This window comes from Schistocerca gregaria, unplaced genomic scaffold (assembly GCF_023897955.1).
Source record: "Schistocerca gregaria isolate iqSchGreg1 unplaced genomic scaffold, iqSchGreg1.2 ptg000855l, whole genome shotgun sequence".
Classification (NCBI taxonomy): domain Eukaryota; kingdom Metazoa; phylum Arthropoda; class Insecta; order Orthoptera; family Acrididae; genus Schistocerca; species Schistocerca gregaria.
The window spans coordinates 30822-49244 of NW_026062217.1; the positions used below are offsets into that span (position 1 = coordinate 30822).

The window sequence follows — 18423 nt, forward strand, 5'->3', positions numbered from 1 at the left end:
TCCCTCCCCGCCAGCCCGCTGGGCTAGCGTCGTCGACCTCTTCCCACATAAAAAAAAAAATACTCAAATGAACTTTTTATCGGACAAAAAAAAATCTACTTCTTCTTCCCTCCCGCCCCGTGCTTGAAGAAAATTATATCTCCGTCCTGCACCACGTAGCCTTTCCCCTGCTGCAACACCTTCCCCGATGCCCTCGTCGCCGCCTCGCTTCCACATTCCTTCAAGTCGCTGTAGTGCATCACCTCGGCGCAGATGAACTTCTTCTCGAAGTCCGAGTGAATCGTCCCCGCCGCCTGGGGCGCCTTGGTGTCGCTGTGAATCGTCCACGCCTTAACCTCATCCGGACCACACGTGAAGAAACTAATCAATCTCAGCCGACTGTACCCCGTCCTAATGATCTTCTGGATCTGAGAACGCATGTTCCTCTCCTTGCAATACGCCGCCGCCTCCGCCGCCGACATCTCTGACAGCTTCTCCTCCAACTCAGCGGAAAACGGCAATATCGGATCCTTGGGGTTCTGGCTATCAACCCACGCCTTGATCTTCGGAAGCCACTTGTTCTTCTGCCTCATATAATTCTCCTCCGACATGTTGACCAAGTAAATGATCGGCTTAGCCGTCAGCAAGTTCAGCGGATTGATCACCTGTATCTCCTTTGGCGTCCATTCTCCCAACCGAGCGTCCTTCCCCAAAATCAGCCAGTTCATCAGCTTCTCCATCGTGTCCAACTCGAACTTCTTCACCTTGTCGCCCTTCGCCTGCCTCACCAACGGCTCAATCCGCTTCTCCAAGTTGCTGATGTCCTTCAGCAACAACTCGCTGTGAATCGTGTCCAAGTCGCGAATGGGATTGACGTCTCCGTCCACGTGCGTGATTTCCTCCGACTCGAAAACGCCTATCAAACGCGTCAGCTCACGTACAAAAAAAAAAAAAAAAAAAAAAAAAACGTACGACACACGTGGTACAGCCCGTCCACCGCCGCGATGTGCGACAGAAATGCGTTGCCCAGTCCTTGCCCCTCCGACGCGCCCCTCACCAACCCTGCTATGTCCACGCACTCAAGCACTCCGTCAGCTCAAATCACCCCTCTCTCTCGGATTCTTCTCCTCCCAGCGGTCACCCCGCACCACGCACTTCCAAATAGGCCGGCGTCAGCTTCTCCGGCTTGTACACGCTGTTGAGCCAATCCAGCCGCTCGTCCGGCAATGCTGTCCGAGGTATAGGCATGCAAACGTCAGCCTCGGGAACAAAAAGGCTCTCCCTCCTCAAAATAAGACATATCTTTGTGTGGCTCCTTCGTTGCAAACGGATAGTTCGCCGCCAACACGCTGCTCTTTGTCAGCACGTTAAACAGTGTAGACTTGCCAACATTGGGCAGTCCCAAAATACCTATAGACAGCGAATTCTTGAATCGCCCCAACTGCAGGTCGCGCTCGACCTCGTTCTTGCTCGCGCACATCAGCTCTACACCAAGATAAACCTGTCCACAAGATAGGAGGTCGCAAGACTGGGAGACTTCGCATCTTCCATCATACTGTGATTTTTTTTTTTTTTTCTCTCTCTCTCTCTCTCTCTACTACCATCAAGGAGTGCTCGAGTCCATGAGCCGTATCATTTTTTTTTTTGTAACAGCTTTGCGGCGGCGCGAATCACCGCGCGCCCTCGACTCCTTCTCCTCGCGCTCGGCCTAACCCCCCAGGCGCCACGCTGCGACCTTGTAGTAGAGGTGGGACGAGAATGGGAGGTCCACGACGGGGTTCGGACCATCGGCGTTCTCTAAAACGGCCGCGACCAGAGGAAACATACTCTCGTGGTTCAACAGCCATTCCTCTACCAACCGGATCGCGTGAGACGACGCACTCTTCACCGCCTCGAGTATGTCCAACAAACAACTAACCCTGTTCTCGAAACCACCTCCGTCGCCAATCCGGTGCAAACAGTCCAGATACGGCACGACGTCGTCGCTTCGACCTCCGGCCTCCATCTCGCACACCAGCCACGACACGTCGAAGCGAATATGTCTATACGTCGCCAGCGAGAGCCATCTCTTCCCAATCGCCCAAACCCTCCACAGAGCGCTCCGAAACTCGCGCTCAAACCAATCATTCATCACTTTTGAGACATACTCCCGCTCGAAATCCGACAACCGCCTCATCTCCCATTCCAAATCCCTGCACTTATGTCGCACTTCTCCCTCGCCCAAACACGCGTCGTACCACCTCTTCAGCGAACGAACACTCAGCCACTTCTTGGCCAACTCCCTGTTGTAGTGTCGGTCCTCCTTCAAAAACCGCTCGATCCTCCCATCCTCGTCTCGCCGCCGCTCCTCCGAACTCGTCAACAGCTTCCGCACATAGCAGAGCAACTGCCAGTCGCTCCACTCTCCTCCCTTCGGCCCGTCCGCCTCTCGCCCCTCAAGCGCCCGCACTATCACCTCCACCCCACCCTCCTTGCGCAAATGCCGCCTCATCTGCTCCTCCACGCCCATCTCGCCTCTCAGGTGCCACACCAACGCCAACTCTCCCCGCTCGAACAACCAATCGATCAGCGCCCCACTCCGCGCGTCTCCAAACGCCATTGCCAACGCCCGCTCTCGCGCCCCCACCGTCGCCGACCGTGCGAGCATTCGAGCTATTCCCTCCTTCCCGAGCCGAAGAACCTGGTACAACTTTCTTGTCGTACCAAAAAAAAAATCGGCCTCGTCTAAACCGCTCCCGCGGACAGACGACTCCTCCCAGCCGAACCCCCGCGCACCCTCGAATGGCGCGAGCCACTTCACCACCCGAGCATCCCTCACCTCGAATTCGTGCACCACGACCGTGCCCTGACATACCCCCGCACTCAAAACGCACCCCCCGTCCTCTCTCGCCATCACGGTGATCCTCTGACCAGTGCAAAAAACAACCCATCGATCCGTCAACGTCCAGTCCCGCACGTCGTCACTCGATAACCGGTAGCTCGCCAGGGGCCGCTCATCTCTCAAATCGGCGCCGTACACGACCAAACGCTCCTTTATGGTGCTAACGAACCACGCCGAGCCCAGACGGTGGACCCTAACCGGCCCGACCAAGTGTTTGACTCGGCGTATCTGACAGAGAGTCAGCCGACGAAACTCATCGCACGTCCAGTCTTCCCCCGTCCCGAGATCCTCAATCGTCCACGCAAAGTATTCCTCGCCGCTCTTTATCAGCATCTCAACCCTAGACCGGCTGGCCACCACGTCGAACCCGGCAATCGGCATCCCCACGCTCATCGCCAGCACCCGCCGCATTCTCAGCTCAATCGAACATATGAACCCACCGTCCGTGGCACACACGCCGTACTCCACACCCGAGGAAGACACCCAACAGGCCCCCTGCACCAGGTGCTGTGCCGACGCGCCGACCGAGACCAAACCGGGCCTCAAATCGAAAACCTGGTACCACTTAACAGCGCGCCGTCAACCCCTCTTCTACGCGCAAAATGCGACAACCCCTCACCGCTCTACATACGTCCGTGGTCAGGTGCCTATCAATCAGCAAGCGCGTGCTAACCGCCACCACCTTCAAACCCTCCACGAAGCACAAACACCACTGCGCCGTCCGAATAAAACACACCTCCACAAGGCGCATCGACGGGTCCTTGAACCACTCCAGTCTCCTCACCACCGGGGGACTCCCATCCCTTTTGCGCCAGAAAATGATATCTAAAAAAAATATCAGTTCCGGACAGAGCACGCAGACAAACCCCCACCCCCCTCACGCACCACTCGAGCAAGCGATCGCGAAGAAAGCGTTCCCGATGTACCCGCCCTGGGCAATCTGTCTGATGCACGTGTCCGAACGACCCCCAAGCGAACTTCGGCACTCGGCGCGCGGCGACGCCCCGTCTCTCTGGGACATCCCTCGTTCAGCCGCCCCCCCAGAAGACGCGTCGTCAATTCCGTCGACCCCAACCACGGGCGACAAGAATCTCTCGCGCCGAGCTCTGAGCGACAGCAGAATTCTCAGCCTAAAAAGCCGGTCGCTCGAGCCGCGCGCGTCCATGTCGTCACCAAAATGCACCCCTGTGCGGCGGGATGAGGTAGAGCTTAGATTCATCCACCCAAACTCCTTACGTGCCAACGAGAGATCTGCAGACCAATAGAAGAAATAGCCAAGATGCGCACCTCTGTTTTTTTCACGTAAAATTTCTATCTATACATACACATATTTTATGCCCTCTGCCAACGCGATGCCCCCGTACAGGGCAGCGCACAGGGGCGACCCTCGCATGCACGTCTTCGACTCCCCATCCCCTCTGCGCGGGGCTACTCGACTTCCAACCGGACGGCAACCCACCCCGCAATAAAACGCCAAAAAAAAAGACCGGCACCCACTCTCGACCGGGCTCATCGCAACCCCCGGGCGCCGGCAGAGCGGGGAGGACGAGACCGAGCCATTTTTCTCCCTCAACGTCAAACGTACAAAGCAACCGACAAAAAAAAACACAGGTGTTAATGCCCGGCGTAGGCGCGTCAATGTATAGGGCCAATCAACGCGTTAAATGCTATCCTCAATCCCCTCTCCGGACCCGAGGACCGTCCGGTACGGGCGCAACGAGCCACTTCCAAAACGTAGTGCAGTCCTGCAAAGCGCGAACACAAGGCACCGATTCCACTCCAAAACGCCAAGAACAACCGCTTCACAACAGGTTATGCACCTCCTAATATACCACCGCCTTTCGATTCGTACGGCGACGCCACCGCGAAACAGCGCACGTATACATGGTTAATAGGGTGTATGCGTCGTACAGATGTGTAAGAGTATGACGGCGCGTCTCCCTGAAAGAGCGGCGGGGACTGCCCTCTCTCTTCCGTGCTTCTTCGCCCGTTCACACGACGTGCAATCCGACCGCCCAGTGTCGCACACGGATCCTCGAACGCTCCTAGAGTAGCAGCTCTGTGTCGAAAATTCTAAATTTTCTGCGCGGTGGAGACTCGTTTGACAGGTAGGAGTAAATACAACATTCAAGCACGCCGTCCGCAGAAACGATGGCATCCATGCGCTTTTTCAACGTAGACAAAAAATCCGAGTCGTTTGGTGAGCAATCCGCATCACGTAGAAACTTTCTAGCTTCTTCTCCGATGACGCCAACAGCCATGTGCGTCCCCGTCTCGTCAGCAACAATAAGCTGAAAATAGCATTCGAGGCTACACCGCTCTCCCTCGGCTCCTTTGTCCATGCAGTCCGGACAAGCAGGCCTTTGGACGGAGCTGGCGTGAGCCATTCTACGAAAAAAAACGTCAGCAACGGCCTCGAAAGCTAGGGATGGTGGCTATAGAAAAAAAAGCGTACAATCTTTGACACCCGGTACAGCACTGGAAAAAAAACAAAGATATGTCGCTGGGCCAGTAATCGATAACGGCGCACCGAGTCCTGAATTTCGAAGTGGGTTGCGAGCTCTTGAGAATTTGAAGAAGCGAGACGACCGGCTGATCTTGGTGATTCAAGATTTTGGACAACGGTAAACTGGAAGCCTGATCGACGGGACGAACGGGTTTAATGCCCGACAACCGTGATGCGTCCAATTCCTGTGAGTCGGCGTGCTGGACATCGACCTTCTTTTGTGGCGTTCGTAAATCGGTCTGGTACGCCTCTGATAAGGAGTTCTTCTGCGTGGCTGACTCCGGCGCCTCACAAATTTCGTATTCCAGCCGCTGACCCTCGCAAAGAGACAGCTCCAGCTGTGATTTGTAAGATTTCAAAAACAAGTTGGTAAATTTTACCCATTTATGTAAAAGAGATGCCCTTCTAAAGTCTCGGGCGTTTTCCTCCCATAAAACCAACGGTAGTATAGTCCCATAGGACGGGACCTCGCAATAGGAGAGAGAAATCAAGTCCTTGGCGCTGTTGTAGATGCTCTCTTCAACTCTAGACGGAATCAGTACACATGAGCGAAACCAACGCAAAATTTTTGTGCTAAAAAAAAATCCTACTTACCTAATCGATATGCTCCCAGTTCCGTCCCACAAATACACCTTGTATCGTTGCTTGTAGTGAGTGTCGTCATCTCTCCCGTGTATAACTTTGGCCAAGACCGCAAAGGGCCTGATGTTGCGATCTCTTAAAAGCACATCGAAAGAACAGACGCGACAGCTGGAAGAGGGCGGTGGATAGTGAATCGCCTTAGGTGCGGGAGACGAGTATTGAGACAGAGGGGTAGCTAAGTGGCTCCCAGAAGCATAGTGAGCGGGTATCGAAGAATGCGAGGCTCGTCGGCCAAGCCACCAAGTTCGGAGTTTTCTTGCGTACACCAACGACGCATCAAAAAAATCACTCGAGTTAGGATGGTTTGAATACTTTGGACGTTCTTCTGTGCTGTTCATCTCCCAAACGATCATGTCGCACAGAGGAAGTCGGGCGTTTCCTTGGATTTTCCCATTATATTTCCTTGTGTCCACTTGCGACAACGAAATGATGTCGCCTCTATTCAATTCAGGAATGCGATTGTCTTTGAAATAAAAAATGTTTATTCCAAGACTCTCGCCAAAGTTGTCTTGAATCACTATATTCATCCTCAGTTGGCCTTGAATTTGAACGAATCAACGTCAAAAAAGAGCTCGCGCCGCAAATAAGCCATCCTCGCGTCTCGCCGACAAGTTAGCGCACATACCTGTCTTCGTTTCCGTGGGGCTTTCGGGGGAATGGCTGATGATACCAATGACATTTTTAGAGCCTTCATCAAGCTTGAAATCTTTCAAAGACGCGAACTGGAAAAAAAACTTTCAATATACGTGTCCACATCGTGGTACGAAAGATGCGTGATTAATGCGCATTTTCAGCATACAGTACCGACCCGACAAGAATGCTTTTTTTGCATTAAAGCTGTTTTTTTTTGAATAGATTATCTGGTAGAGGACGGCAACTTGGTCAGGTGTAGTACAGCCGTGTCCTCATCAAGGGCAGTTGAGGCAAATAAAGGTGAGCAATAAAAAACAACAGTTGCAAGCGCGCAATTGTAGCAAATTTTTCAATTTTTTTGCGCCCTGCCTCTCCAACGCGTCCGTTTGGTACCGTAGAACCACAAGCAATACCTGCACAACAAAGGTTCGCGACGTCTTCTTTTCGGCCAAGCCAACAGAGACGCAAAAAAAAAAGCACTTGTGTCGATTGAGGCACCTCAATAAGAGCCTTCTGTTTTTTTTAATGTTCTGTACACTTTAGCAACAAATTCCGACACGCATATCAGAGAGCACACGATGAGCAGGCAAGATGCCGCCAACCGAGAGTTGAGTGAGTTTTCGGTACGCACGTAGAAAAGAGGCATTTAATAGGGGACGTGTTCATGGCACACACAGGCGTGAATATTAATAAACCTGTCAAAGATGGCTGGGTATTTGAAAACGTTGGTAAAAAATGATGCGTTAAAGTGGAAAACTAGATGGTTTGTATTGAATTCAGCTGAGTATAAGTTACATTGTCATAAAAACAAAGGGCAACAAGAATCTGAGTATTGCATAGACTTGAGACAAGTTACAGTAGTGTATCGAGACAAAGGTCCAGGAAACGAGTTTGTCATAGAGACGTTGCCATCTGGGCAAAAGTTTTTTGAAAGGGCGTACATAATGAAGGCGGCGAGCTCGTCGCAGGTAGAGCTGTGGGTTCTGGCAATCACGTCGGTGTTGGAATGGCGCGAAGAAAGTCAGTGCATGTGGACACCCAAAAACTTAGGAAAGCGGACATCTAAGAGGATGGCTGCTTTGTGCAAAACTGAACTAACCTGTCAGCTAAATGAAAAAGAAAATGGTCGCGAAAATCTGACAGGTGAGGACACCGACGTTGCCGGTGCTTTTCAACGCGTTAAAAGCATGGGCGAGGAGAGGGGCGAGAGCGAGTTTTTGACGTGCCAGAAGAGCAAGCAAGTTTCGAGCATCTATACGAGGGCCGTGGAAGAGCGACGGTTTTCGGACGAACGTGGTCAAGGGTTGGACTCAGACGGTCTTGTAGTGCGTTCGAAGGAAGGTATAGGAAGAGGTGTCGAAGAAGAGGTGAACGTCTCGGAGTATTATTCGGCCATGTCTGTAGAGGTTACGCAAACGGCAGACGAGTCGATACAAAGAAGTGCAGTATTTGAGTCTTCGCTCACCTCTTTGTTGGGCGAGTGTGAAGGTGGAAGCACCGATAGGTCGAAGAGTACATCGAGTATTCTTGCCAGCCGATGTGGCATTAGTCTTATCGAGGACGCGCGGCAGCGGCACATTGAGAGCAGCATGATCATAAGGGATGCAGACCGGTCTCATTGGGACGAGGGGGAGGAGTCTGTTTCGGATTTGGAAGGGTTCGCAAAGGGGAGCAGAACTGCTCAAGAGGGGAAGGCGACGAATATGTGGGGAGAGGAAGTGTCGATTGTCTATCCGGACCAGTTTTGTGAGATCATCGAAGAGCTATACAAAAGTCCAGATTACATCGACCGGGAGGTACATTTGAGTCTAGGAAAGAACGTGATTGCTCTAAAGAGAGGAACTTGGATTATTGAAAAGGAAGGGGATAGAAGTTGGGGCGGTACAGAGGAGCAAGGCCGTTTGACTTGGCACCTCCCAGGATACGTCGTTGTTGCATACACACCACCAGGGGAATGGTTCGTGAGGATGCGGGGTTCTACGCCAGCAGACGAAATAAAGTGGAACCTCGTCGACATCGTAGACGCGCTTCACAACAGCGAGCTCAATCACCAAGAGCAATCAATTATTTATCACTTGTACGAGTCGGTGTCTAGTTTTGTAGACAAGTTCAGGTTCTTGGAAAAAGCGATTTTCATCCCAGAAGAGGAGAAGGCGGAGGCGTTAGACGATTTTTTGGATTTGAATTTGGGTCTATATATTAGAGTTCGGTTTTGCACGAGCATTGCATCAGTGTTGGCAAGGGGATTGAAGCGTCGATCCTTGTTTAAGAAGTACCATATCTGGGATTTTATATTGAACATGGGCACGGACGCGAAAGGCGCTGGAAAGGAACATCTTCTTTTGTCAAGGACGGTCCAGACAATAAATCGAGACACACAGATCGGCGATGAGAATTCGAAGTTCAGAGAATTCATAGTCGCGGCGCTCAACACGGGTCGATTGTTCGAGTGGATGTGCGAACTTTTAAAAGAAAAGAGTAAAATTCAGACGTTTTACGAGGCGAAGGCGTTGGTTCTGGTCTGTCCGAACATGATAGTGAATGCCATGGCGCCGTTGGGAAGCCTTCCATTCAGATTGTCGCATGAAAAGGACTTTAGAGACATGGTAATCAAACACAAGCAACATTAATACTGTCTGAAACCATTTGACGTTTTTTGTATGGTTCGTATCGAGTTTTGAAAAGGTCGCGCCGCTTTGGTGTTAACAACATAAATACAGTGAAGTCGTAAAAAGATTCATCCGTCTTCGTCGGATCTAGAAGGTGTTTTACCCATTTTTTTTTTCTTGTTTTTCATGATCTGTTTTAGCTGTTGAACATAAAAATTTTCTTGTTTGGAAAGCGCATCTTTTTCTTCTCTGGCCTTTCTTCGAGACTCCGAAGAGGCTTCGACGGTTTTTCTCAGCTTTTCCTTGATCTCGTTGTTGACAAGGATTTGGCTTTTGAGCTCGGCTTGAAGTCTTTTTAGTTCTTTTACGACATCGTCCTCGTCTGTTTCTAGGGGGAGTTCGGCCGCCTGCTCTTTGGGGTTTTGAGCTTCTGGAGGGCAGGGGGACGCGTTGTCTTTGAAGAGGTCGAGGGCGACGAGTTCTTTTTTCACTCTCTGTTCGACGAAGTCGAGCTCTTGGGCCGAGAAGACCCCGAAGGGGTGGTCATGGACGTGAGTGTATGGTGGTTGTTTTGAGTCGCTGCGAGGAATGACGTTGAGGAGTTGAAGGATGGGGGGGGTGAATGTGAGTTCTTCTATCAGAGCTGAAATCAGACGGGATGTGAAGTTGCAGTTGACATCGGTTTCTGAGGTTGTCCCTAGTTTGGTCGAAGAGTTTAGGACAGTGTCGTTGTTTTGTCCGGGCTTGTTATCAGCGGGTTTTTTGGTTCCGAGGGGAGGAATGGTGAAGTACTCTTCGCAAGAATTTAATGTTTGTATGGTACAAAATTTGAGGTCTTCTTCATTGAAATCTAGGAAATAACTTTCGACCGTTTTCCAAATGTTTCTGGCTGCGATGTATCCGGCGTCGTGAGCGCCGTCTTCGCCCACGAAGCCGTCTTCCTTGCCCACCCTCATTTTGTTGCGGGTGGTGCTTCTCTTTAGTTTCCGGTTGCGGCTTTTTTTGCTCTTTTGCTGGTTGTTGTCGTCTTGGTCCAGGAACTGAGAGGGGCCGCTGTCTGCTGCGGAGTTTCTGCCTTGAGAGGCTGGTGTGCTGATCTCCAGGGGTTTTGGAGTCAGGGCGCCGCGTTGGCTGGCTTGAAAGTCCGGTTGGGACGGCGTTTGTTGGGGGGCGGAAGAGGCGTCCCTGGGGTAGGGTTGGCCGATGCTCTGAGAAGTGGAGGTGTCGTCGGAGCATTTGAGATTCGCCGGTCTTTGGTCCATTTTGACGAGGTCTTCGTTGTTGGAGGGGGCATTTTGTCGTTGGTTTATCAGAGCGTTGTTCGTCCATGGAGAGATTCGGAGCTTGATCGTTAATTGGTCGTCCGACATGAAATTTTTGTTTGGCGAAGGAGCTCCGGAGGGTTGCTCATCTCGGTACGGAGCATAAACAGACGACATCAAAGGAAAGGGAGGTAGAAGCGTAAAATTTACCTAAACCAGCTTAGAAAAAAAAAGAGCTATTTATGGCCAACGCACATATAAATCGAGGTACGTGTAAGTGGGGTGCTGCATGTCGTCGCGGGTGGCGCGGGGGTGAATTGGTGGAGCCGTGGGAGGTGAGGCGGTGGCCTCCTATGAGAGAGTCGAGCCCGACGGCGAGTATGCCGCGATTTGGCGTGTGGCGGCGTGTGCCGCAGGAATGTGTTGAGGGCACAAAATGGCGGCGCAAAAAATAGAGGGTTTGCGTTGACTGAGAGGGTGCGGGGCTATGTGGTGATGGTGCCCGAGTCTGCGGGGTGGTGCCCGCTGGGAGTAGCTGGTGGGGTGGCGAAACGTACCTGTCAAGAAAATTTTTTTTTCGAACTAGAATTTGGGTGTGTCAGAGTGACAGCTCCTTATCTCCTCGGTTCTTTGTGCTTGTGTCTCATACGAGTTTCACGGGGAATTTGGGCGGTCTGTAGAGCAGGGGATAGTGAAAATTGAAATTTCCGATTAATTTCTCGCGAGAGGTAGGAAAAAAAAAGTCGTGTTGAGGGCACATATGGCTCTCCTAGTAGGATGGAGTTAAAAATTTTCTGGTGGAAAATTAAAAAAAAATTAATTGACGTTTGTATTGGCGAAGTGTGGTCGAAAAGTTGGTTGGGGCCGTGCGCGGTGGGGGTGTGAGCGTGGGGGGGGATGTGGGGGCGCAGGCGGGGGTGGGGGGGGGGGGGAGTGCGAGCCGCGGTGAGGCGGTCGGCGAGAGGGGGGGCCGGAGGAGGAGGGGGGGGAGCGGCCTGGTTGGGCGAGAGGGGGAGCATTTCGGGGAGGAGGGGGGGGCGAAGGGGGGGGAGGAGAGTGGAGGGGGGGGGTGAGGCGGTGTTGGGAGTGCGCGCGTGTTGCGTGGGGGGGTTTGGCCCCGGAGGGGGGGAGAACAGAGGGGAGGAGTGGGGGCCAGGGAGAGGCGAGAGAGCGTTTAGGGCGAAAATGTTTTTCGAAGTTTATTTTTTGCTAGAAACGGCAGGTAGTGGGGGAGGATTCGCTCACTGGTGTATGAGTAGACATTCCGAACTGAAGGGGATTTGAGAGGCGATTCGAGGTTCAGCTTCGATGTCAGGTGCGTGGAGGGGGGAGGGGGGGGGGAGTGCGTGGGAGATGTGGCTGACGTGTGTGAGGGGGGCGTAGCAGAGGACGTGGATTCAGAGATTCGGAAGGCGCAGATAGAGCGCCTGAAGGAGCAGGGGGCGCTGGTACGTGGGGGGGGGGACGGGCGCGTGGCGAGCGCGGCGAGCGAGAGCGTGTGTGCGAGAGCGTGTGTGTGTGCGTGTGTGTGCGAAATAGTGTGTGAGAGAGCTGGCTGACGGGCAGAGGAGCAGGTTGGACTGGGGTCTAGTGGTGGGTACGACGCGGAGTTGTACGAGAAGCCGTCGGCGTACGAGACGCACATAGAGTTTTGCGCGGAGGAGGCGCAGGAGGAGCAGGCGGGGGAGGGGAGGAGGAGGTTGCCGACGTACACGGCGCCCGACACGGTGTACAGGGACTTGGACAGGTCCGAGGAGGAGGAGGACGTGTTTAGGCCGTACCGTCGGAAGACGGTGGCGGAGACGGAGGACGAGTACCACGCGCAGGTGAGGGGCGAGTTTTCGAAGGCGAGTGGGAGGGTGGTGGGGGCGAGGAGTTACAGGGAGGTGTTGGAGGAGACGTTGTTGGAGAAGGAGGAGAGGGAGTTGAGGGTGGAGTTGGCGAGGAAGGAGAGGGAGCAGCAGAGTGGGGGGGCGAGGGAGGAGGGGGGGGCGAGGAAGAGGAGTCGTTGGGACGTGGCGAGCGCGTTGAGTTTGGAGGGGGGGAGGGCGAGGGAGGAGGGGGGGGTGGAGCAGCCGAGACAGAAGAAGGCGAGCAGGTGGGACCAGACGCCGGCGGATTTGGCGAGTGGGGGACAGGGGGGGTCGAAGAAGGCGAGCAGGTGGGATCAGACGCAGGTGGAGCCGGCGCAGGAGGGGCAGGCGACGCCGAGGAAGAGGAGCAGGTGGGACCAGACGCCGGTGATGGTGGGCAGTGGGATGCAGGGGGGGTTGGCGCCGACGCCGGTGGTGACGTCGACGTCGGCGATGGAGACGCCGGTGGTGGCGTTGGGCGTGGGGCCGGCGGCGCACATGATGACGCCAGAGGTGTACCAGACGATAAGGAGGGACGCGGAGATACAGAAGTTGAACAGGCCGTTGTCGAGGGAGGAGTTGAACCAGATGTTGCCGGGCGAGGCGGAGGGGTTCGCGATAGTGGAGCCGCCGGCGTCGTACTTGGCGACGAAGGCGCAGTCGAGACAGGCGGAGACGCCGATGACGACGCCGATGTTCACGATATCTGGCGTGGACACGCACGGCTTGGGGATAGTGGACGCGAACGCGTTTGGGGTGTCGATAGAGTTGGGAGAGGGCTTGCCGGAGCTGAGGCCAGAGGACAGGCCCTTTTTCGAGAAGTTGTTGGACGGCAAGGACGCGTCGCAGTTGACGCCGGAGCAGGTGAAGGAGAGGAGGGTGCTGAAGTTGCTGCTGAAGGTGAAGAATGGCATGCCGCTGCAGAGGAAGCAGGCGTTGCGCCAGCTGTCGGACAAGGCGAGGGAGTTTGGGCCGAGCGTGCTGTTCGACAAGATTTTGCCGCTGTTGATGTCGCCGACGCTGATGGACCAGGAGCGTCACTTGTTGGTGAAGGTGATAGACCGCGTGTTGTACAAGTTGGAGGATTTGGTGAGGCCGTACGTGAGGGAAATTTTGGCGGTGATCCAGCCGCTGCTGATAGACCCGGACTACTACGCGAGGATAGAGGGCAGGGAGGTGATATCGAATTTGGCGAAGGCGGCGGGCCTGTACACGATGATTAAGGAGATGAGGCCGACGATAGACAGCAGCACGGAGTTCGTGAGGAACACGACGGCGAGGGCGTTCGCGGTGGTGGCGGCGGCGCTGGGGCCGCCGCAGCTGTTGCTGTTCTTGAGGGCGGTGTGCCAGAGCAAGAAGAGCTGGCAGGCGAGGCACACGGGCATAAAGATAGTGCAGCAGATGGCGATTTTGCTGGGGGTGCGCGATTTTGCCGTATTTGGGCTCGCTGGTGGACATCATAGCGCACGGACTGCAGGACGAGCACCGGAGCGTGAAGATCATGACGGCGCTGGCGATCGCGGCGCTGGCGGAGGCGTCGGCGCCGTACGGGATAGAGAGGTTCGACGCGGTGCTGAAGCCGCTGTTTTACGGGATTCGCCAGACGCACGGGAAGGTGTTGGCGGCGTTTTTGAAGGCGATAGGGTACCTGGTGCCGCTGATGGACGCGGAGCACGCGAACTACTACTCGAAGGAGGTGATGACGGTGCTGGTGAGGGAGTTCATGAGTCCGGACGACGAGATGAAGAAGATCGTGCTGAAGGTGATCAAGCAGTGCGTGGGGACGGAGGGGGCGGAGGCGAGCTACATAAGGCAGGAGATATTGCCGCCGTTCTTCGTGCACTTTTGGGTGAACCGGATGGCGCTGGACACGAGGAACTACAGGGAGGTGGTGGACACGACGGTGGAGCTGGCGAACAAGGTGGGCGCGCCGGACGTGGTGAAGAAGTTGGTGGAGGGGCTGAAGGCGGAGTCGGAGCCGTTCAGGAAGATGGCGGCGGAGACGATCGACAAGATCTTGACGCGCCAGGGCGCGGCGGAGCTGAGCGACCGGCTGGTGTACTCGCTGGTGGACGGGCTGTTGTACGCGTTCCAGATACAGACGGACGACAGCGCGGTGGTGCTGTCGTCGTTCGCGAGGGTGATCAACCAGCTGGGGCTGAGGTCGAAGCCGTACCTGCTGCAGATCAAGGGGGTGATCGCGCACCGCCTGACGAACCGGATCCCGCAGGTGCGGCAGCTGGCGTGCGACCTGATCGCGAAGATCGCGTCGGTGATGAAGCTGTGCAACGAGGAGGCGATGATGGGCCACCTGGGCGTGATCCTGTTCGAGAACCTGGGAGAGGAGTATCCGGACGTGCTGGGGTCGATTCTGGGGGCGCTGAAGTCGATCGTGAACGTGATCGGGATGAACAAGATGACGCCGCCGATCAACGACCTGCTGCCGCGGCTGACGCCGATCCTGAAGAACCGCAAGGAGAAGGTGCAGGAGAACTGCATCGACCTGGTGGGGAGGATCGCGGACCGCGGGAAGGACTACGTGCACCCGAGGGAGTGGGTGCGGATCTGCTTCGAGCTGCTGGAGATGCTGAAGGCGCACAAGAAGGGGATTCGCCGCGCGGCGGTGGCGACGTTCGGGTACATCGCGGCGGCGGTGGGCCCAGCGGAGGTGCTGTCGACGCTGCTGAACAACCTGCGCGTGCAGGACCGCCAGAACCGCGTGTGCACGACGGTGGCGATCGCGATCGTGGCGGAGACGTGTCAGCCGTACACGGTGCTGCCCGCTCTGATGAACGAGTACCGCGTGCTGGAGCTGAACGTGCAGAACGGCGTGCTGAAGGCGATGAGCTTTCTGTTCGAGTACATCTCGGAGATGGGGAAGGACTACATCTACGCGGTGACGCCGCTGCTGGAAGACGCGCTGATGGACCGGGACACGGTGCACCGACAGACGGCCTGCTCGGTGGTCAAGCACATCTCTCTCGGCGTGGCCGGCCTGGGCGCCGAAGACGCCCTGACGCACCTGCTGAACTACGTGTGGCCGAACATTTTCGAGACGTCGCCGCACGTGATCAACGCCGTGATCGAGGCGATAGACGGGCTGCGCGTGGCGCTCGGCGCGCCGATACTGATGCAGTACCTGCTGCAGGGGCTGTTCCACCCCGCGAGGAAGGTGAGGCAGACGTACTGGAAGCTCTACAACAACATGTACATTGGCGCGGTGGACAGCATGGTGCCCTCGTTTCCGCGTCTCCCCGACGACGAGCGCAACTACTACTCGCGGCCCGAGCTAGACCTGTTCGTCTGAGCGCGCGCCTCTCCCCCCCGGACCTCTTTCGAAAACGGAAAAAAAGAGAAAAGAAAAAAAAGGAAAAAGAAGCAAGTCGTATCGCACTTCATTTTTGGTAGCGGGGCGGTCCGCGGCCGGGCCCTGTCTCTCTCTTCGCCAACGGAAAAAAGTGCCAGTTTTTCGCTGGGGAGGTGCAAAAAAAAGCAGTACAAAAGGAGGCGCGTTTTATGTGGGGAATGGACAAAAGCACTTTCAGGACGCGCGGTCGGAAGAGCGCGCGTTTGGTTAGGGTGCAAGTGGTATTTATGGGGGTGGGGAGAAGGGAAGAAGGGAGAGGTGTACGTATCTGCTCTCCTATGTGTGTGTTTTTACTTGTTTTCTAAGACACCGGCGAGCCAATCAAGGCCGTCAAAGAGCCCATCGCCGTTGACAGCGCAAGTGGCCACGATGGACCATAGTCGGTTTCTGACTGACTTAAGTCCAAGTTTTTCCGTTAGCTCCGATATGGGCATAGCGTTTACTAGATCTTGCTTGTTGGCCAACACGAGCAACACGGCGTCTCTGAGCTCGTCTTCTCTGAGAAGCTTTTGGAGTTCGAGGGTCGCCTCGTCAATTCTTTCTCTGTCGTTGGAGTCCACAACGAATATGATGCCCTGGCTATTTAAATAGTAGTGGCGCCAGAGAGGACGGATCTTGTCTTGGCCCCCGACGTCCCTTGGAGAGAGAGAAATTTGGTGAGTGCGCGGAGCCGGGTCGTTCGTCATGTTCAGAAGGCGTGCGTGCGTACCAGACAGTAAAATTGATGTTTTTGTACTAAAAAAAAAAAAGTTAGGGTCTGTGCCGTGCGGGAAGGTTTTTGTGTGTACGGGTTTTGAGAGTGTACCTGGACGTTTTCTGGATTGAGCAATGCAGTTAGCAAAAAAAAAAAAAAAGCATGTACACGAAGCACAGAGGAGGAACTGTCTATCTGTCATGCACACGAGTCCCCCCCCTCAGTCTGAAAACAAAACGGCTGCACTAGCAGAGAACACGTACCAACGTTGAAGCCAATTGTGGGAATGGTTGTGACAATTTCACCTAACTTGAGCTTGTATAGCACTGTTGTTTTTCCTGCCGCGTCCAACCCCAACATCAATATGCGCATTTCACGCTTCCCAAAGCCTTTGAACAGCTGAAAGCAAATGTGTTAATTCGAAACTCGTAAGAGCGCGCATGTGCGCGCGCGCGTTTCTGGGCTTCTGCGCGCTTTTCTAGCAAAATACCTTCGTGATTAAATTTCCCATGTTCGCGTCAGTTATGTGGCTAAAGGAAGATCTTATCCCTCTCAAGAAGCGAATGCACTAGGAGCGAGAGCCTAATCAAAATAAAGGACACTGATATAAAACCAACTATTGAAAAAAGAATATTTTCAATATTTCGGTCTAGAAAAATAAGTGAGAATTACCACAACGGACATCTGCGGCACACTCACTCGAGGAGGGCTACCGCGGCAAGCGGTCATCTCTTGTGGTTCCAGAAGTCCCGCTTCTGCCCTCTCATTTCCCACTTGGCTTCCATATTTAAAAACCTGTATATCTAAGAAGGCGAAAGAACGCCCTTCTGCGTTCGTGATGTGTCATCTTCGAGAAAGCACCCTCGCAACTACGCCTTGTTCTCTGCTCGACGCCTCGAAGCGGCGCAACTTGCTACAGGAGCCGAAAACTGCGTCTCATCTTTGACATGTGTCATGAGAAAAAAAAAAAGCTGACGTTTTGAAAACGCTGCACAGCCATTTTTCTGACGCCTTTCAACACCAAATGCTCCGATATCTCAGCCTCCGTCGCCCCTACTGCACCTCTACGGTTTCAGATAGTGAAGTGAGCAAGTTTTCCGTCATGGCTAGCGCCTGGTGGGATCCCTCCGGTCCTACGAAGCTGCTGCATAGAATGAACATTGCCAGAGTTAAATATATGAGGCACAGAATATGCGAGGAAGCGGGAATAAACGTCATGAGCGCAAAACCGTTTCAAGGACTCAACTTTTTAGACGCGGGGTGCGGAGGCGGCTTGCTGACAGAAGTGCGTCAGTACCTTTTTGATACGTGAAAAAAGAAAAAAATTTTGACGTTTTTTTTTTAGTCATTGGCTCGTCTGGGAGGTACCGTCACCGGAATTGACGCTTCATATGAAAGCATCGTTATTTGCAAAGACCGCTCGCATCACGAAGAATCTCCTGGCGAAAGAACCTATTTGCACTCAACCATCGGTGGTATGCTCTTTTTTTTTTACGACAGGCGTTACGCAAAACACTGACTCTGTTTTTTACCAGAAAAACTGTCAACTCAACAAAAGGCCTTGTTCGACGTTGTGTGCTGTATGGAAGTTCTTGAACATGTAGATCATGTTGAATATTTTTTGGATCAACTTGTCGATCTCACGAAGCCAGGCGGGCATATTTTTCTGTCGACCATCAACAGAACCCTTCGCTCTTTCGCAATGACCATATTAGTTGCCGAATATCTGGCGAGACTGACCCCGGTAGGAACACACGACTGGACGAAGTACATCAAACCCCAAGAGCTGGTCTCTCTGCTCAGACGTCGCCAGTGCTATATTCTGGACGTCGCAGGCATGGACTACGAACTGGACAAGGAAGCGTGGGCCCTGAACACGCGCGACGTTTCTTGTAACTACGTTATCCACGCTCGTCGACCTCAGGATTGATCAAACTTCTCGCGACAAAAAAAAAAAAAAAGGCGCTAGAAAACAAAATGAAATGCGGCATCTGTTC

At 54.0% G+C, this 18423-nt stretch overlaps 7 protein-coding genes across 9 annotated transcripts; 3 read left to right on the forward strand and 4 right to left on the reverse strand.

Moving 5' to 3' along the window:
• Positions 1-60: 60 nt before the first annotated feature.
• LOC126323279 (uncharacterized) lies at positions 61-1505 on the reverse strand. Its single transcript, XM_049994664.1, has 4 exons — positions 1282-1505; positions 1135-1217; positions 952-1057; positions 61-895 (listed from the first exon to the last, which is right to left on the reverse strand). Exons 1-4 carry the CDS (start codon positions 1457-1459, stop codon positions 96-98), a joined length of 1167 nt encoding a protein of 388 aa, XP_049850621.1. The 5' UTR covers positions 1460-1505; the 3' UTR covers positions 61-95.
• A 2647-nt stretch (positions 1506-4152) lies between these two features.
• On the reverse strand, positions 4153-7146 carry LOC126323271 (uncharacterized). 3 transcript variants are annotated; one of them, XM_049994655.1, is made up of 6 exons: positions 7055-7146; positions 6808-6885; positions 6634-6730; positions 5961-6546; positions 5316-5891; positions 4153-5248 (listed from the first exon to the last, which is right to left on the reverse strand). In XM_049994655.1, the coding sequence occupies exons 2-6, from the start codon at positions 6838-6840 to the stop codon at positions 4906-4908; spliced, it is 1635 nt and encodes a 544-aa protein (XP_049850612.1). In that variant the 5' UTR covers positions 6841-6885; positions 7055-7146; the 3' UTR covers positions 4153-4905. The 3 variants fall into 3 exon arrangements, with proteins under 3 accessions (XP_049850612.1, XP_049850613.1, XP_049850611.1); XM_049994656.1 differs by having other exon boundaries at positions 4283-5248; positions 6817-6885; XM_049994654.1 differs by having other exon boundaries at positions 4283-5248; positions 6808-7063.
• A 25-nt stretch (positions 7147-7171) lies between these two features.
• LOC126323270 (uncharacterized) lies at positions 7172-9403 on the forward strand. The gene is made up of 2 exons (XM_049994653.1): positions 7172-7264; positions 7346-9403. The coding sequence occupies exons 1-2, from the start codon at positions 7220-7222 to the stop codon at positions 9269-9271; spliced, it is 1971 nt and encodes a 656-aa protein (XP_049850610.1). The 5' UTR covers positions 7172-7219; the 3' UTR covers positions 9272-9403.
• LOC126323273 (uncharacterized) lies at positions 7385-11385 on the reverse strand. Its single transcript, XM_049994657.1, has 2 exons — positions 11070-11385; positions 7385-10748 (listed from the first exon to the last, which is right to left on the reverse strand). Exon 2 carries the CDS (start codon positions 10687-10689, stop codon positions 9379-9381), a length of 1311 nt encoding a protein of 436 aa, XP_049850614.1. The 5' UTR covers positions 10690-10748; positions 11070-11385; the 3' UTR covers positions 7385-9378.
• Positions 11386-11742: 357 nt separating this feature from the next.
• On the forward strand, positions 11743-15775 carry LOC126323255 (splicing factor 3B subunit 1-like). Its single transcript, XM_049994636.1, is given in 4 exon segments — positions 11743-11827; positions 11899-11960; positions 12087-13781; positions 13783-15775. Coding segments are annotated over 4 exon segments (3654 nt in total). The 5' UTR covers positions 11743-11820; the 3' UTR covers positions 15673-15775.
• Positions 15776-15877: 102 nt separating this feature from the next.
• On the reverse strand, positions 15878-17023 carry LOC126323247 (ADP-ribosylation factor 1-like). The gene is made up of 5 exons (XM_049994630.1): positions 16917-17023; positions 16690-16825; positions 16538-16548; positions 16442-16467; positions 15878-16368 (listed from the first exon to the last, which is right to left on the reverse strand). The coding sequence occupies exons 1-5, from the start codon at positions 16935-16937 to the stop codon at positions 16023-16025; spliced, it is 540 nt and encodes a 179-aa protein (XP_049850587.1). The 5' UTR covers positions 16938-17023; the 3' UTR covers positions 15878-16022.
• A 460-nt stretch (positions 17024-17483) lies between these two features.
• LOC126323248 (ubiquinone biosynthesis O-methyltransferase-like) lies at positions 17484-18379 on the forward strand. The gene is made up of 3 exons (XM_049994631.1): positions 17484-17711; positions 17772-17901; positions 17962-18379. The coding sequence occupies exons 1-3, from the start codon at positions 17529-17531 to the stop codon at positions 18354-18356; spliced, it is 708 nt and encodes a 235-aa protein (XP_049850588.1). The 5' UTR covers positions 17484-17528; the 3' UTR covers positions 18357-18379.
• Positions 18380-18423: the final 44 nt, after the last annotated feature.

Coding starts and splice junctions, on each gene's coding strand:
- LOC126323271 (XM_049994655.1), bottom strand. CDS start 6,840: ATGCAAAAAAAGCATTCTTGTCGGGTCGGTACT. Junction 5,892..5,960: donor ACTGGGAGCATATCGATTAG/GTAAGTAGGATT, acceptor GATTCCGTCTAG/AGTTGAAGAGAGCATCTACA. Junction 5,249..5,315: donor TGTACCGGGTGTCAAAGATT/GTACGCTTTTTT, acceptor TTTTTTTCGTAG/AATGGCTCACGCCAGCTCCG.
- LOC126323248 (XM_049994631.1), top strand. CDS start 17,529: ATGGCTAGCGCCTGGTGGGATCCCTCCGGTCCTACGAAGCTGCTGCAT. Junction 17,712..17,771: donor GAGGCGGCTTGCTGACAGAA/GTGCGTCAGTAC, acceptor TTTTTTTTTTAG/TCATTGGCTCGTCTGGGAGG. Junction 17,902..17,961: donor TTTGCACTCAACCATCGGTG/GTATGCTCTTTT, acceptor GTTTTTTACCAG/AAAAACTGTCAACTCAACAA.
- LOC126323270 (XM_049994653.1), top strand. CDS start 7,220: ATGAGCAGGCAAGATGCCGCCAACCGAGAGTTGAGTGAGTTTTCG. Junction 7,265..7,345: donor GAGAGTTGAGTGAGTTTTCG/GTACGCACGTAG, acceptor AACCTGTCAAAG/ATGGCTGGGTATTTGAAAAC.
- LOC126323273 (XM_049994657.1), bottom strand. CDS start 10,689: ATGTCGTCTGTTTATGCTCCGTACCGAGATGAGCAACCCTCCGGAGCT.
- LOC126323279 (XM_049994664.1), bottom strand. CDS start 1,459: ATGTGCGCGAGCAAGAACGAGGTCGAGCGCGACCTGCAGTTGGGGCGA. Junction 1,058..1,134: donor TGACGCCGGCCTATTTGGAA/GTGCGTGGTGCG, acceptor GGAGTGCTTGAG/TGCGTGGACATAGCAGGGTT. Junction 896..951: donor CGGGCTGTACCACGTGTGTC/GTACGTTTTTTT, acceptor CGCGTTTGATAG/GCGTTTTCGAGTCGGAGGAA.
- LOC126323247 (XM_049994630.1), bottom strand. CDS start 16,937: ATGGGAAATTTAATCACGAAG. Junction 16,826..16,916: donor TGGGAAATTTAATCACGAAG/GTATTTTGCTAG, acceptor ATTTGCTTTCAG/CTGTTCAAAGGCTTTGGGAA. Junction 16,369..16,441: donor AACATCAATTTTACTGTCTG/GTACGCACGCAC, acceptor TCTCTCTCCAAG/GGACGTCGGGGGCCAAGACA.